Consider the following 18,588-nt stretch of genomic DNA (forward strand, 5'->3'; position numbering starts at 1 on the left):
TAAAAAACAAACAAAAAAATATCCAATTGTCAATGGGTGGTCCTAATATAAATCTCAGACTACTTCAGAAGGAGACAGACTGCTTGATATCGGCAGTTGTGGTTTTCATGTTGTGAACAGAGCATTCAAAGGTGGATTGATCAGTATCTCTTGGGGTCTACTTGCCTTTTTCAGGAATCAGTACTACCTGTTTAGAGACGCACCTAGTCGCCGTGGTACAATTATAGCTTTTACTAATTTTTCACTATACCGACTGAAGTTTTGTAATGTGAGATAGCTCGAAAACATTCATGCAAATAGAAGAGCCTTAAATATTATTGAAAAGGTTAGGAATTAGTTGATTTTGTCATAAAGAACAAAACTCAAACCAGCCAAAAGTCTCCATCCATCCATCATCTCCGTAGCTCTTCACGACAAACTGTTGAAACCGAATATAGCTTTCTTCCAATCAGTTGCCGAAGACCTGCAACACTGTTTGAAGAAGTTTCAAATAGATTCTCCGATTAACCCTATTTTCACGGAAACCTCTTGAACCTACTTAAAAAGGATATGGGCAGGAAGGTCAAAGAAGAGGTTCTGGCAGAGATGCCCCTGCAACGAATTCAGATGACTGTAGAAAACTTGAAAAGAGCCAGAGATATTGATGTTGGTTATGAGACTCGTGCTGCTTTAAAGAAATGCTCTGGCGTGAAAAGTGTTGAAACTGCAACTCAGGAAAGATTGTAGAAGATGATTAGTTGGCTTAGTAAAGAAGTTTCCTGAATTTCTCCTCAGGCATCCACTATTTGAGGCATTTACATTTTTAACCCTCACAATATAGCGTTGAGTCCAGATGAAATGTTGTCACAGATAACGAAAGTGTTGAACGTTCTTGTGTCATCCGATGTGATACTGCTTCTGAGGTACAGAATGGAGATGAGCTGCCCATGAAGCTTATTAGTCAAGAAAGGGTGAAAATTGATACGAAAGCTAATTCCAAGAAGGAAACCAGATTAGATATCTTCTGGACGGACCTATTGAGAAATAAATAGTTCCAGGACTTAAAAACAGTCACCATATTCTTGTACATCTCTCACAGGAATGCTTCCGCTGAGAGGGCTTCTCAATCAATGGAGATATTTTAGTGAAAAATCTCCGTGAAGATTCAATTATTGCACAACGATTAATGTACGATTCCGTAGTAGATGCAGGAGCATTGGAAGAAATCGGTATGGGGAACATTAACAGCTGTCGGTTGGGAACATTAACACACATTGGAAACTGGTTTTGCAAGAAAAAGAAGTCTGCAGAAGAAATAGCCAAAGAGAAGAAAAGGACGGCAACAGTAATTATAGGAATTGAAGCCAGAAAGCAAAGACTTACGATCGAGTCTCAAAAAGCTTTGGCCGAAATCGCTATCAGCCAAGGATTTGGAAATGTTTAGCTTCTTATACACATAAGTAGTAATGTTGATGCCGAGTAATCTGTTGATTGTGTAGAAAATTGTCTTCCTTATCAAACATTTGTGTCAGGTTGATATCATATATGCATTGTATTATGTTAAAACATTTAAGATTAAAAGTAAGGCGTATATTTAAAGATGACATACCAAGTCAAATATATTATTTATTCCTGCAAAATATGTTGCTTATTTAGATTGGCAATTTCAGACGCTTATTAGGGAAAATCAAGAATTTGGCCGGAAATTTAATGAGAGGACATTATTAGTTGCCCTGAAATATTTGCAGCGACGGACTAGCAAGTTTCAGAAATTGTTGTACCAATCCGCCATTTTGGTTAGAGGTCATATAGAGGCGGCGTACTTGCACCAAAATGTTTTTCTTTGAAAGATATTTCAAGCAGTGTACCTGATCTTCTTTGCTATTTTTTTTTAATTACGCCTTTGGGTGATGTCCCTGGTCGTTTTTATCAGTAGTATTTTAATTTATATAATTTGTAATTATAGTATCCCAATCCCTATACTCAAAATATTATCATATTAATTTAATGGTCTAGGGTTTGGAATTTGTTCCACTTTAATTTCTCAGAAAATAAAGAGAGTAGATTCAGTCTTAATTAATTTATGAAATTTGCGCGTTCACCATCTTGGATACAGGTAGCACACATTAACATAATAGTTGCACCAAAGTGTTTGATCTTGAAACTGTTTGATGTACTATTCGATCCCCTTTGTTATTTAAACTGCTGAGGTGCCCTCTGTATCCCGTCGAATAACGTCATTGGTCGAATTCTGTTAGTTCAATTTATTGGCTACTCAAATTAATGTCACTGTTCATATTTATTTATTTATTTATTTATTTACCATCAACACAACAGGCATAAGCCCAATTATAGTGTTGGTGTATTACATAATACATTTACAACAGTTTTCTTAAACATAGCGTCCATATTGCAGATGTCAATTTCTTTATGTTTGATACATATTTTGTTATAAGTAGAACACATTCTCCAAATTGGTGATTTCAATAATATGTTGGTCCTTGCTTTTTTGCAGTAAAACAGACCAGAGTTATTAGCACGAGTTTTAAGTGTCGGGACATGAAAATTTAATGTTGATATGAGATCCGTACAATTAAATTCGTTTTGTACTATTTTATGGAGAAAAATCAAATCTGTCACATTTCGCCTTTGTTCAAGTGTAGGGATACAGAAGTTGTCTATTAATGTTAGATAATTTTCATAATATGGATAGATTCCAGTTGTCTTGTACGTCAAGTATTTGATAAATTTAGATTGGACCTATTCCAGTTGGTGTCTGTATTGCTGTTGTGATGTTTTCCAAATCACAGCAGCATATTCCAGTTTTGATCGGACATAGGCATAATACATTTTTGTTAGTGTAGCACTATTGTTAAATTCCTTTCCAGTTCTAATTATGAACCCTAACACCTTGAGAGATTCGTTAATTATGTTCTCTATATGGTTATTAAATGTCAGTTTCGTATCGAATATAACTCCAAGATCTTTGACTGAATGTAATCTATTTAGTAAGATCTGATTCATTGAGTAATCAAACTCTATTTGACTTTTGTTTCTGGTAAACGATAAAATGTTACATTTGTTTATGTTTACATTAAGTTTGTAAAGAGAACACCAATTAGCAATATTTTCCATGTCACGTTGTAAATCGAGACAGTCATGGATGGTCCTTACCCTACCGTATATTTTGAGGTCATCAGCAAAAAGCAATTTGTTACTTAATAATATATGATCAGGGAGATCGTTAATGAATAAAAGGAACAATAATGGACATAGATTAGAGCCCTGGGGAATTCCAGAATATACAATATAATCAGATGACTTATATTCCTTGTAGATAACAGTTTGTTTTCGATTATTTAAATATGATTAAAAGAACTTGATCAAGGGAGAAGAGAAATTATATTCGCCTAGCTTATGTAATAGTACCTTGGGATTGACTCTGTCAAATGCCTTTTCAAAATCTATATATATTACATCAACCTGACATCCTACATCTAACGAATTTGCTATAAAGTCTGTGATAAGTGCAAGGTTTGTTGTTGTTGATTTGTGTGGGATAAAGCCATGTTGATATGGTGAGGTTACGGGTTGGATGTGGTCAATTATCCGTCGGTATAAGATTTGTTCAAATATCTTTGCAAAAGTAGGTAAAATTGATATAGGTCGGTAGTTATTTATTTCGTGTTTATCATTGGTTTTTGGTATTGGGCAAACTATAGATGATTTCCATTTATCCGGAAAAGCGAGATTGAATGCAATCCTTAGCGGATATGTAAACGCATCTATACAACCCTTTACGATATATGGAGGTATTCCATCAGGGCCAACAGCAGTTCTGGGCTTTAATTTTTTGATTGCCATTTCTACTTCAGATTGAGTGATTTCCTCAATGATAAGTGACTCTAGTTTGTTACTTACATAAGTTAATAAATTGTTCGTAGGAATGTCAGTGAAACCTGTATCTGGCACATATACTGACGAGAAATACTGTGCAAAAGCATTGGCTATTTCATCATTATGATAAAGTTCGCGTCCCTCATAATTTAATTTCCCCCCAAGAAGATGCTTAGTCTTATTTTTTATGAAGTTCCACAATTCATTAGCATTGTTATTAATGTTATTTTCAGAATCTTGTATGAACGCTCTGTATGCCAGCTTAATTTCTTTCTTTATTTCCCTACGCAATTCATTGAATTTATTGAGATAATTTACTTCTTTATTACATTTGTATTTTTTATGATACCTTGCTTTAGTTTTGATTTTTTTGATAATTTCATTTGTAAACCAGCACGGATAAACTGTTCTTGAGTTGTTTTTAAGTGGCACGCACTTGTCAAATACACTATAAATAATATAATAGAGATTATCAACTAGATCGTTGGCGTTTTCATATTTCTTTAGGCACTTCCAGTCAATAGATGAGAATTCAAGATACAAATCTAAGAAATTAGCTTTCCTAAAATTATATCCTGATATATTAGTTTTCTTTTTAATTTTCGCGGTCCCCTGCTGCATCACGTTTATTACTAAGGATGGATGCTGTACATCTTCTGGAATTAGTACATAATATTCTCTACTGACTTTTATATTCGTTATATTAGACAGAACCAGATCTAATGTACGATTATTTTCGTTCGTCACATTATTTAATGATTGCAAATTATAATAAGACATAAATTCTCATAAATTCTTACATTTAGAAGAGCTTGTTTCAAAATTAAATTCCGTACCGTTTATTTCCGATAAATTGAAATCACCAATCAGGAGAACAGACAGCCTTGAGGACTGAGCCATATTTTATGATTCAGTTTATAACAGCATTGTTGTTGTAGATTATTTGTTGCCCTGCCATGTCATGCACACATTCCAGAAATTGTGTGATGCTTCAAAGTTCTCCGGCTCGATACGTTTGGTATTACTTCCACACGGATGATGTGACCGTTATTAATCGCGGTACGGGTAATCAATGTGATAGTCGACTGAATTGTATTCAAACGACGATAATAATAACTGTTTTTTTGTTTTTTTTTCTCACAGGTACCTGACGAGTATAAACCATTATATAATAGGGTATGGGATGTTGTTGAATATGTAGTTCCACCATCGGAAAATGAAGGATTTTTTGTGACTACAAATGTGCTAATTACTCCAAATCAAACGATGGGAGTGTGTGACGAGGTAAGTTAAATAAGATTTGTCTAGTAGGATGCGCTTCGAATTGCGAGTTACTGTTAATAACGCTGTCTTATCTCATTATATGCAGTGTTTATTTTCCCTCTGAAAATCTAAATATTTTAATGAATTTCGATAACAAAATGATCAAAATTATTTAATTGCGATACTTGGTTGGAAATTAAGCTTCAGATGGACTTAAATTTTTGTATTGGGCGTGAGTCCCTTTGCGATGTTTTAAAGTAACGTGTATGTCTTGTTCAACATTACCACTGCCGATAAAATTGTGTATGGTCTAGTTTTACATACGTGTTGTAGGGTAATAGAAAATGTCTACAAACAGAACAAAAAGTTTGATTCTACCTGTTAGTTTGATTTATTAGTTCTGTTGACTTTTTCTGTTAATTCTGAAAGAAACGTAGTCTTTTTGAAATTTAAAATTATTGACTTAAAGATAATAGTGAAACCAAAATATTTCAGACATGTATAAGGGCATCAACGAATTTAACAAAACCTATCAATCTCGCTCTTATATATTATAAAATAGATGGTACAATTCTCACAGATACGGATAGTATTTTAAATTTCTTTGCTTAAGACGCAGCCAGAAAATAATGTTCGTGGACAAAAGCAAAATGTGCGTAATAGAACCGTATATTCCAGAGCTTAACAGAGAAGAAATAGAAATTGCAATAAAGAAATTAAGGAAATAAAAATCTTTGAGTGTAGACAAAATTCCTGCTAAGTTAATTTTACCTGGAGAAGAAAAATTGTGGAATGATATATACAAACTCATTTTCCTCATCCGGAATAAGAGAAATTGCCACAAGCCTAGAAGGAATCAATCATTGTTCCAATTCACAAGAAAGACGACTAAACTGATTGTAATAATTATCGAGGCATTTCTCTTCTGTCAGCATCCCATAAAGTTCTCTCAAGCATTCTGTTAGCAAGATTAACCCAACATGCAGATGAAATTATTGGAGATTACCAGTGCGGATTAAGACGAAATTGATGAACTATGAACCAAATTTTCATCATTCGAGAAACACGCAAAAAGAAATACATCAATTGTTTATTAATTTCAGAAAGACCTACGACTCGATTAGGAGGGAAACATTGTACAGCATTCTTACTGAATTTGGTACCGAAAGTGCCAGTTACATTAATTAAGATGTGTTAAAATAAATCCCTAAGTAAAGTCGAGTAGGTAAATACTTGTCCACGAGCTTTCACATTGAGAATGGCCTGAAACAAGGAGATACGTTGTTACTGTTTTTATTCAATTTTGTTCTGGAATACGGTATAAGGAAAGTCCAAGACTGTAATCTGTCAAACCAGGGAATCTGTTTTTCTCTCTTCGTACATACATATACAGGGGCTAGACAAAAAGATCTAAAAACACTTCATACAGGACACGTAAGTTTGGCCCTCCACTGTATAACACGTGTTGCGGTTGCCGATCGTGTTTTGTTTTCAATGTGTCATGTGGACCTTCCTCTTCCGTCAGCAGTAACCAGTTCACCTGTGAGTGTCGTGGTGTGAAAGTGGTGCGGTAAAATGGGCGACCTGACAGACTTCCAAATAGGCATGATCGTTGGTGTCCGTCTGGTTGAAGTTTCAGTGGCAACAGTGGCGAATATTGTGGGGGTATCGAAAGGTACTGTGTCCAATGTCACGAGGGCATACACAATTCATGGGCAAACGACGTCTGCAAAGCACAACAGTGATCGAAAGACAATCCTGTCAGATAGGGACCAGAAGGCATTAAAACGGATTGTAGCAGCTAAAAAGAAGACTACTGCTGAAAAGAAGAAGAATGAAAATTACGTCTGAACTCAATTCCGGCCTACAAAACCCGGTTTCATCGAAAACAGTGCGACGACGGGAACTTCTTAAAATGAAAATTCATGGCAGGACCGCTATCGCCAAACCCCTGATCACAACAGTAAATGCGAAGAGGCGTATCCAGTGGTGCAAGGACCATAAAGCGTGGACTCATGAGCAGTGGAAACATGTAATGTGGTCCGATGAATCGACCTTCACCTCGTTTCCAACAACCGGACTTGTTTACGTATGGAGAACACCGTCGCAGGCCTATGATACAGACTGTCTGCTCCCAACTGTAAAGCATGGGGGTGGTTCTGTTACAGTATGGGCAGTGATATCGTGGTTTTCTGCAGGTCCCATCATAGCCCTGCATGGCATGATGAATGCTAAGGCGTATGAGGCCATTTTGGGGGACCGGGTTCTACCCATGGCCCAAATATTGTTCCCTAATGGTGATGACATCTACCAAGATGATTTGGCACCCTGTCACGCTGCCAAAACGATGAAATCATGGTTTGAAGAGTGACCACGAGCTATTACACCTCCCCTGGGTCCCACTATCACCAGATCTGAACATCATTGAGCCATTGTGGTCTGAGTTAAAAAGGCGTGTTCGATCTCATTACCTTCCACCAGCATCCCTTAAAGAACTGGAGCATGTTTTGGAGGAACAATGGTACAAAATTCCACACACCGCGATTCAGAAGCTGTACACGTCCATTCCACGTCGGATCCAAGCTGTTCTGGACGCAAAAGGAGGCCCCACACCATAGTAGGTATGATTTTCACACTTTTACAAACGTTTTAGATTTTTTTGTCCAACCCCTGTATATCTTGTATATTTCTTCAAATATCCGAGCGTGGTGTTGATGTACTTCTCAGAGTAAATATAAGTGGTCAAATTATGATTCAGTGGACTAAGGGATTTTTTTTTAACCTGTAAGTTTTTACTATTATTCTTTGATTCATTTGTATGTCGTGGGTTTATTTTCAATTTATGCATTGTTACTAACAGCATACTTCGTTAAGAGAGTTCATTTGTTATTTTGCATTTAGATGCAATATTGTGACTTGTTATTACTCTCATTGAGTTTCCTTGTGTTTATATTTTATTGTATTTATTTATTCATTTATTCTTTTATTGTATTTATATGTTTTTGGACCCATTTGACTGAAAAGTTTAATGTATCATTAAAATAAAAGTAGAATAAAACTTTTCATACAATTGAAAATGAGCAATGATTGAGCGATCCATCAATGTATGATATGAGGGCTTATAGTTTAGAGGAGACTTCACAATTCTCTTCAAATAAATCTACTTAGAATACACTGAGGATGGAAATAACAAGAAACTTCATACATTAGATTATTGTCACGGACTACGTTAGACTCATTTATTAAACTTTCGTCCGTGATTGTACTTTTAGTTTATTACTCTTCAATATGATTTGCAAAGGACAGTGAAAGGAAACTTTGGATATTTCAAAACTCAATTATGGTAACTTAAGAATTCTTTTCTTTAAAAATTGCTGTGTAATTCAGTCTTAGAATTTGTTTCCACGTATCGAAGTGAACTATCTTACACAAGCCATCATGTAAGTTCGTGCATTGTCAAACACGGTGGTAGAACTATATTTTTGTAGGTACACGTATCTACTATTTCACTACACAGAACTTCTAGTACACCAACATCTATAAATCTAAGGTATGTACTCACTTCATATTTGTCAATGCCTAGTCATGATACGATACTTGGAATATTTGAACAGGCACAAATAAACATAAATTACACGCATTAAAATCATTCCCCGAAATCCGATTCTTTTCATTTTATCATAAACAAAATGTTCACAAAAAAAGATTGGTGTAGGAATTATCGTTGTCTAGATTTTAAAGAAATATTGGTTATTGCTATGACTACGATACCTCATGCGTAATCCCGTTCTATGTTAATCAAGGATAACTTTTAGCGTAACCGCAGTATTATGGTTAAATTCTGTGTTTCGACTGTAGTCGTTCCTTTTCAGTGAAATGGTTAGTTTTAAAAGGTTTGATATTAGATATAAGGGAGAGAATCTAAGTTTTCAAGTAGTACTAGTTATTCCTCTCAAACCTTCGGCCCGTTGTGCATTATAGGTGCTTAATTAAAAGTTCTGATTGTTTACATGTAACAGTTTATTTGTTTATGTATTGAGTTTATCCGTGAACCGTCCCAAAGTTCATATCATATTTATACAATCATTCAAAGACTTCGTGTTATGTTCAACACAGCATTGATTTAAATCATTAAGAGAATAAACAATAGTGCAGCTAGTAACATCTGTTAGTGCCAGGCAGGGAAGCGATAGCATAGGTAGTGACACCTATTAACGTGACGCACAAACTGACAGATTGAAACAGTCTCCTTTCATTATTAGGATGTTGAAACCAAAGCTTAATTTATGAAAGCTCCATTGCCAGATGATTTAGATCTTTCGTGCTGTTATCCAACAATGCAATGTATAAACATTCACAAAGTTTAAAAACATCTGTAAAATTGTAAAATACTTGAATAAAAGTCCCCCAATCCTCTGTTTAACGTCAACTTTTTACGTGACCAAGACTGATGATTACAACCGAAATACAGTATTTCAAAAGTAGTAGTACTAGGATTTATAAGAGAAAATTCTTGTACAAACCTTGTCTAGAAACAAACTGCTAAAGACACAAGCAACGATTATTTTAGGCAAAATAAATAAAGAATTCAAAAAATAAAAATCAAACATTGATTTGTAACAGATTAAATTTTGTGGAACATGTGTTAGTACGTTAATTTTACGAGTTACAGAGTTTTATGTAAATATAATTATTTGATTACAGTATGCGTGTAAAAATGTCTGTGTGTTAATTGATCAAAATTCTTTGTATTGGATTAAAGAGGCAGGTGCAAAAAATCAGTCAATTTCTGAAGTTAATGTCAAAAGACATGAATGATTTATAATAAGCAAATAAATTAATCATATATATTTTTGTTAAAAAAAAAATGCATTTTATCAGTCTCCAGATGTTCCTGGGGCCATTTGTGAAGATGACAGTAATTGTACCAAAGGAAATATGTTACCTACGGGGAACGGAGTACTAACAGGAAAATGCATTAATAGCACTCAGAAGGTGGGAAAGAAAACGTGTGAAGTGAAAGCATGGTGCCCCGTCGAAAACCAAGAAAATTTACCGCTGTAAGTAAATGAATTTAATGATATGTCTGAATAGATTAAGGTTCAAATATTTTAAGCTCTTTTTAAGTATTTTTAACTGTTAGTATAAAATTGTTTTGCTTCAACGATGAAGTGCAAGTCTTACTTTATGGCACTGTAGTACGCTAGTTCGTAATCAGTAATGAACCAGAAGTATAAAAATTTCGTTATCTCATTTCCTTTAAGGAGTGTTTATGTGTGTATTATTAGGACAAACAAATCCAACTGTGCCTTCTTTGTTCTGATAACATATATACACAACCACTTCCTGAGAGATTTGAGGTACTTTTTTTTTTGTAATATTTGTGGTTCATTCAATGAATTTAATGATATGTCTGAATAGATTAAGGTTCAAATATTTTAAGCTCTTTTTAAGTATTTTTAACTGTTAGTATAAAATTGTTTTGCTTCAACGATGAAGTGCAAGTCTTACTTTATGCCACTGTAGTACGCTAGTTCGTAATCAGTAATGAACCAGAAGTATAAAAATTTCGTTATTAGTCGAGTCAAAATACGGTTTGACCTGGGCAAAATTGCAACCTTTAGTTTTACACCTGTATTTTGTTTAGGTACCCCACCTGATGAAAATATCCAAAATCCGACAAAATCGGACCACGGGAACACCTCCAAAAACGGGTTTCAAAATGGCGGACCATGGTTTTTCGAAAAAATCGTAGACCTTTACGTTGGCGGCTCTAGTAGTCCTCTTAATTGACACAGAGACATGAATGATACCTCGTTGAAACACTCATAGACAACAAATTCCAACGAAGTGACTTTTGTACCCATCATGCCCAACCCCTAGAAAAAGAAGAAAGTTGATTTTTTTTTGCTTTTTCTCTTCTAAATTGATATTTCTTGGACCCTTGAAACACTGTACGTCCTCATACGCCTTCAGAAAAATTCCCACGCGTAGGCCAGATATTGGTAACAATAACATTAAAAAATGAAGGACGTAGGTTTAACAGTAAGGGAGATAAAAATTTGGAACCACGGACCAAGGAGGGTCACTCTGTATATTTTTTACAGTGGTCTAACTTATGTTTCTTAGATCTAGCATCCTCCCTAATTGTCACAGACATGGAGCATACCGCATTGGAAAGCTTATGGAACCCCCTTGCCAACGACGTATCGTTTGTGCCCCCTGTGCCCAACCTGTAGAAAAAGAAGAAGAAGAAACCTTGAAAAAATTGGGAAAATCTACACTTTTACCTTTCTTAGGCTCTGGCAACCCTGATAATCGTTGTACGCTTGAAAAAATCTTGTTTCTTTCTTTAAATCAAAGGTCGCTTTAATATAAGTACTATACATAAAACAAAAATATTCTTAAGCAAAAGAATTTGAATAACGAAAGACTTTGGGAGGAAAATTACACATCTACATCGTCATTGCCTAAGCTAACACTGTCCTCACCATATTCATTTAAACAGTTAAAACATTCAGTTTCTTGGCACACACCACAAGAAATAGCAAATAGAAGGTCATACCATAATACAGTGTACAAGACAATTCGTTTTATAGAAACATAACACCTATATATAAAGCAAAAATATTCGAAAGCAAAAGAATGGGAAGACGAAAGACTTTTGGAGGCTAATTACACATCTATATCGTCATCGCCTACGCTAGCACTGTCCTCACTATATTCATTTAAACAGTTAAAACATTCAGTTTCTTGGCAGACACCACAAGCAATAGCACATGGAAGGCCATGCTTTCTGCAAGTACAATGCGTTGTTGCACACCCGGTAACACAGTTGCAATGAACAATGGTGAGCAAATTCGCTGGAGCTGGTGGTAGATCACATAAGATTGGGTGGAGCTCACCATTCCTTTCTTGCCAGCCCAATTCTGTAGCGTTTGCAGGTTTCGACTTCCACACCTGGACCTGGTGGTAGGTGCGAAGAGAGTGGAATTTGGTGGAAGACGCAGTTGGTGGCATTCTTTCTGGAGCTACGAAACATTTGGCTGTTGTGACTTTTGCACTGAACATGCGATGTCTAAGACGAGTGAGGTCAATGTGATCATCACCCCCAAACAATAGAACCATTGCTTTATGCCCGGCTTCGATTATTGCGCTTGCTGGCTGGCCAGGAAAACAAAATACAGAAGCTATTTCTCGAATTCTAGAGTCTTTCTGCATTTTTATAAATGCCTTCTGCTTTCCAAGCTCATACACTCGTGATGTGCTGTCGCAACCAGTAAAGGCATGCAAAAAGAGGAGATGTTCACACAAGCTGGGACTGAGACTTTCACGAATTAGGTGTATGTCATAATCGGGCTTAACGTTTTTTCTTGTATTTATGTCACTGCGGTAGACGAGGCGGAATGGAGTCGGTTGTGAGTAATATAGGAGTAAAAGTAGAACTCTGTGTCTTCTCCAATCACAAAAGTGTGATAGGTTTTGGAAGGTGCGGCTGCTATCAGAACATCAGTATCTCCGTCAGCGTGAAGCACTGTGCAACCTACTTTCTCTAGGTGGACTGTTATGAGGTCGATCATTTGTTCCTTATTACTTTTGTTGGACAAGAAGCTGTCCTTTTTGCCCACGAATTCCATCGATGGCATAAAATGCACTGTTGAACCAGCACAGGATCCAGCTCGACGGCGGTGTGTGACATCTTTCGTTGATGGTGATCCATACCCATTAAACACGATAGTTGATGTGCCATATTTACGAACTATATACTCAGCAAATGATGCAGCGATATTGTCGTACGAACTGCCTTTACACCATTTTAGTCTATGTAACAAAGATCCTCCGTCTAAGACATATAGAATATTGTCTGGCTCCGTTTCCTCAAACTGTGCGGTCTGCTGCTTGCTGAACTCTAGTATCACATGGGCCAGTGGGGCTTTGTCTGCCTTACGCATCACGCTGGGTGACTCAAATAAAGCTGGTGGGTAGGCACATAATTCATGAGCTAAGGTCTCCTCTAAAGATGTGCTGCCTGCATTAGCGACAACTAACAGTCTTTGAAACAAAAGATTCGAATCGAAGGAGATATCGTTGCTGATTTTAACACTACTCGGGGATGCTAGAGTTTTGACTTTATCAGCACGCTTCCACTTCACAGTGAACAGGTCTTTGCCAGATAGTTTCTTCGCAAGCTCTTCCCCAACTGAAAATAAATTATGGACGTTGACCGAGGAATCCGCTATGACGCCAGTGACAATGTTTCTCAATGATTTGTCTCCGTCAAATGGTAAGATGGGCTGCAGTCGTGCAAGAATGCGACGTGTGTCACTGATATCACGTGACATTCTTGACGTTTCGGCTTCTTTATGTTGTTCGCTAGTGACATATGCTGTGTGAGTAACAGTTTGCATCGCCAGATTATACTCGGAGCATGCTGGCATTGAGAGTACCCACAAAGATCGTTGCATCTCCGACATTCCACTCCCATGGGTTAGACCCCCAGTGGATTTTAGCGATCTCATCAGAACCTGCTCTATGACTAGATCAGAAGACAACCCAGCCCAATAACGGTTGCTTCTTCTAATAACTCCGAACCCATTTTGAAAGCTTTCGTGAACTGTTGGATTAACCGATGGCAGCGTTAACATTGTTTGCAGGTACAAGCATGTCGACTTCAAATAATTGAAGTGTCCTGCTGCAGCGAATATGGGAATGCACTCTGCTATAGCTTCAAGGTGATCATCCCAGCTTCCTGTTCGGTCTGCTGCCACAAGTTTCCTTGCTGTAGTCAACATGCGCTGGTATGCAAGCCACAACTGACTTGTTTTTGATGTGTTAATAAGTTCTGACTTTCGTTCTTCTATTTTTTTCTGGGCTTCTTGAAGAAGAGGTAAAGAACTAGCTCCAGTTACATTAATCTCACCCGACATCAGACTCTGGTAGAGAGAGTAAGCATCGTTGATAGTTCTGTGTATTCCGTTATTGGTCTCCAGAAAAACATTCTCCACAAGCAATGCACTTAATGCGAGGTCAACCATCATGTGCGCACGGAAGGCTCTTGCTACGGACTTGCCACTTAACATATGTACAACCGAATTTTCTCCATAAACCTCATGCAAGATTTCACGTAAGCCTGAACCATCCATCAGGGAACCAATTGCTCCTAGAAGGTTCATCAGAGTATAAAATGAGCCCAACAGGAGAACCGTGACCTTAATACTGGTGTTATGTGCTCTGTCATGCAGGATACGTGAAGCTTTCCAAAACAGTGGTTGGTCTAAGGTGATGATTGGTGTGACTTTATATTTTCTCGCAAGATTATTCAGGTACACTAAAGTGGAATAGATGCATGACATATCAGATGGAGGGAGGTCAATAATCGGTAAGCAGAGAACAGTGGATTTCCCTGGATGATGAAGAGATGGATCTGCGTGAATGGCCTGCATCATTCCTGACCAGTTTGGAGTGCGTGACGGAAAGTGCCAGGAAAGTTTCCACAAAATGTCCAGGGAGCTTTCGTTCGGTGATGGTGCTGTTACCAGTTCACAGTTGACCTTTTCAAGAATAGCCCTGGCTTCAGTGTATGCATGAATGGGAACACTGGCAAGGGACTTCACATCAGCATCAGAGACAGGCTTCCGAAGAATGGTTAGACTGGTAGTAGTGGATGGAGTAATGGCCGCCAACATTCCCATACTATGGAATGTGCCTAAACCACTCAGCGTTTGGAGATTATGGTCTACATTATCCGCTGCAAAGAGGAGAGTCTGGTCTGCTGACATTTCGGTCACACGATTACCAAATATACTTGCAGCACAGCGTTCAAACCGCTGCACTTCCGCGTATGAAGAGCAAAATCCCAGGTGATGTAGCGTGTCAATCAGGTGTTTCGATCGATAGTGGTGGTGCAGCTGCACAGCAACACCTAACTGCAGAGGAGCTAATATAGCTCTTGGTCTGGCTGCTTGCATCAAACACTGGCCAATCGATGCTATTTTGGTTTCATTGTCCTTTCCGGCAAAAAGTGTGGCACAGAATAGTTTAAGGCTAGGTGGAATGTACTGAAGGGATTCCTGAATGGTCAATTCGCTGGGTGAAGGATATGTATCACTTCCAGATTGTAGTTTGGATTTTATGTCGCTTTTGATCAGTCGAGCTGCGGTTTCTATGATTCTATCTTTTCCTCTTCTTCATCATACTTTCGTGGCAAATCACGATATGCCCGTAGAATGTGATTGGCAGTTTTTCGAAGTGTAATGAAGTCGTTTTTTCCACTGTCACTAGAAATTATAATTTTGTCATCGAAGTACTCCATTAGTTGACGCTTCATGTGCCGTCTGTCATATGCAATGTGATCAGTCCCTTCAAGAAATGTGCCCATATTTGTTACAAGTTCTCCAACAGTTAGTTGCTTATCATCGTGCTCTTTCAAATAACTATAGATGCGCTGAAATGCACGGATTCTCTTATGATTAGTAGGTCGGCCAGCCCGGAACTTTTTTGACGCTGACTGATTATCGGTGCAGTATTGTTGAGGAATTGCTTTACCTGTTCGAAAGTTGATACTACATGATCTGTGATAGACACAATCTGCTGCATGAAGATCAGATGAGAAGTACTCAATTCGACCTCGGACAGTTTGTGACCAGTTATCGTTTCGTTCATTGCAACACTTTAAAATGCTGTGTGGCAATGCTTGTGTTTTCACTCGCACATTTTCTGATTTCAACACGTGACGGTCATCAAATAAGACAGGCGTTCCGCAAAACAGGCAATCACTGTTGCTGTTGAAGGACCCATCCGACGAGCGAGTAACTCGTTTTTGAATCGGCGATGACGTTTTTCTTTTTAGGGCAATCGCAATATCTTTCTTATCAACGTAACGTTTGCGACAAGAGACATGAACCACCATACCTGCAGCGGCGAGAATGTTACTACCGCGAGCCTTACTGGCAATGTTCACTACTTCAGCTCCCTTTTCTTGAAGTGTGATGAGGTTATCGTCAGGATCTTTTACACAACGATTTTTAAGGTTGCCAGAGCCCAAGAAAGGTAAAAGTGTAGATTTTCCCAATTTTTTCAAGGTTTCTTCTTCTTCTTCTTTTTCTACAGGTTGGGCACAGGGGGCACAAACGATACGTCGTTGGCAAGGGGGTTCCATAAGCTTTCCAATGCGGTATGCTCCATGTCTGTGACAATTAGGGAGGATGCTAGATCTAAGAAACATAAGTTAGACCACTGTAAAAAATATACAGAGTGACCCTCCTTGGTCCGCGGTTCCGAATTTTTATCTCCCTTACTGTTGAACCTACGTCCTTCATTTTTTAATGTTATTGTTACCAATATCTGGTCTACGCGTGGGAATTTTTCTGAAGGCGTATGAGGACGTACAGTGTTGCAAGGGTCCAAGAAATATCAATTTAAAAGAGAAAAAAACAAAAAATCAACTTTCTTCCTCTTCTTCTTCTAGGGGTTAGACATGATGGGTACAAAAGTCACTTCGTTGGAATTTGTTGTCTATGAGCGTTTCAACGAGGTATCATTCATGTCTCTGTGTCAATTAAGAGGACTACTAGAGCCGCCAACATAAAGGTCTACGATTTTTTCGAAAAACCATGGTCCGCCATTTTGAAACCCGTTTTTGGAGGTGTTCCCGTGGTCCGATTTTGTCGGATTTTGGATATTTTCATCAGGTGGGGTACCTAAACAAAATACAGGTGTAAAACTAAAGGTTGCAATTTTGCCCAGGTTGAGGGTAAAATTGCTCTAGATTTCCTGGACTATATCTCATTTCCTTTAAGGAGTGTTTATGTGTGTATTATTAGGACAAACAAATCCAACTGTGCCTTCTTTGTTCTGATAACATATATACACAACCACTTCCTGAGAGATTTGAGGTACTTTTTTTTTGTAATATTTGTGGTTCATTATAGATTAGATTATATTTACGAACCTAGTGTACTAGAGTGCCACAAAATAATGCATATGTAAATTCAAATGAAATGAAAGTGAAAAAATGTAATAAAAACTCAACAACAGCATGCAGTATCTTCATTTCGAAAATTTCCGTCCGTCCTTGCCATATATAACACTATTTTATGATTTGGTCATCCGTAAAACGTCCTGTACTTCTCCACACCATGAAAACTCTAACGTCATCAGTTAATAATCTATTATATATATACCACTGAAATGTTCATTTCTTAAATTCATATTATACCCTACTCGTAAACTTATCTACTTCGTTTTTCCATTTTTTAAAAAATGTTTCAAATCGAACACATTTCTTTCGCCATTTCAGGGAAAACAAGATGATGACAACGCTATGAAACAATTAGATGTCATTTATGATGTCCGTGAACTTGCCCCCCCACTTTGAGCACTAACGATAAAATTAGTGTCAGTCGTTAGTGCATCGTTAGTGATTCTTAGTGCACCAACCCCTAACGTTAGTGCTTAATTAGTGTAGGAGCTAAAAGTAAAAAACCTTTGTGGGGCCAAGTTCAGGCTTCCCCCACTTCAAGCACTAACGAAATAACGTGCCATTCGTTAGTGCATCGTTAGTGCTTCCTAGTGAACCAACCCGTGACGTTAGTGCATCACTAGTGTAGGCTCTAGAGCCAAAACTGGTACACGCTGTCCCCCCCACTTCAAGCAATAAGGAAAGGAATAGTGCCGTTCGTTAGTGCTTCGAGAGTACTAAAAGTTTCGTTAGTACTTCACTATTAGTGTAGATATAGCCAATTATAAGTCACGAAACTCCCATAAGAAATGCATGGGGAATTTTTCATTGCGTCAAATTACCGCCAAATTCAAAAGCACTATTGACCTCTTCTAGTGCAATCGTTAGTGCATCGTTAGTGCTTCTTACTGCAAAAATCGCTAAGGTTAGTGCTTCATTAGTGTAGGAGTTATAAATAAAAAACATTTGGGGGGCAAGTTCACGCTCCCCCCACTAAAAGCATTAACGATAAAATTAGTACCATTCGTTAATGCATCGTTAGTGCTTCTAGAAAACACTTATAGTTTCGTTAGTGCTTTAATATTAGTGTGGTTATGGCTAATTACATGTCACGAAACTCCCATAAGAAATGCATGGGGAATTTTTCATTGCGTTAAATTACCGCCAAATTCAAAAACACGAATGACTTCTTGTAGTGCAATTGTTAGTGCAACGTTAGTGCTTCTTAGTGCACCAACTCTAACATTAGTGCTTCATTAGTGTAGGAACTACAAGTAAAAACCTTTCAGCCTAGCGTGAACTTGGCCCCCCACTTTGAGCACTAACGAAAAGATTAGTGTCATTCGTTAGTATATCGTTAGTGCTTCCAGAAAATACTAATAGTTTCGTTAGTGCTTCATTATTAGTGTAGATCTAGCCAATTGTAAGTCACGAAACTCCCATAGGAAATGCATTGGGAATTTTTCATTGTGTTAAATTACCGCCAAATT

The 18,588-nt window shown here is 37.5% G+C and overlaps 1 protein-coding gene across 2 annotated transcripts in view; it reads left to right on the forward strand.

The window, feature by feature from the left end:
- LOC145694863 (P2X purinoceptor 4-like) overlaps nucleotides 1-18,588 on the forward strand; it is a 71,999-nt gene that overhangs the window by 14,085 nt on the left and 39,326 nt on the right. For both annotated transcript variants that reach the window (XM_081771565.1, XM_081771564.1), the window contains exons 3-4: nucleotides 5,020-5,160; nucleotides 10,021-10,199. In XM_081771565.1, the coding sequence (XP_081627691.1) occupies nucleotides 5,020-5,160; nucleotides 10,021-10,199 (320 nt within the window). The remainder of the gene's footprint in view (nucleotides 1-5,019; nucleotides 5,161-10,020; nucleotides 10,200-18,588) is intronic.

The sequence above is a fragment of the Thermobia domestica genome, chromosome 9 (assembly GCF_964235325.1).
Source record: "Thermobia domestica chromosome 9, izTheDome1.hap1.1, whole genome shotgun sequence".
Classification (NCBI taxonomy): domain Eukaryota; kingdom Metazoa; phylum Arthropoda; class Insecta; order Zygentoma; family Lepismatidae; genus Thermobia; species Thermobia domestica.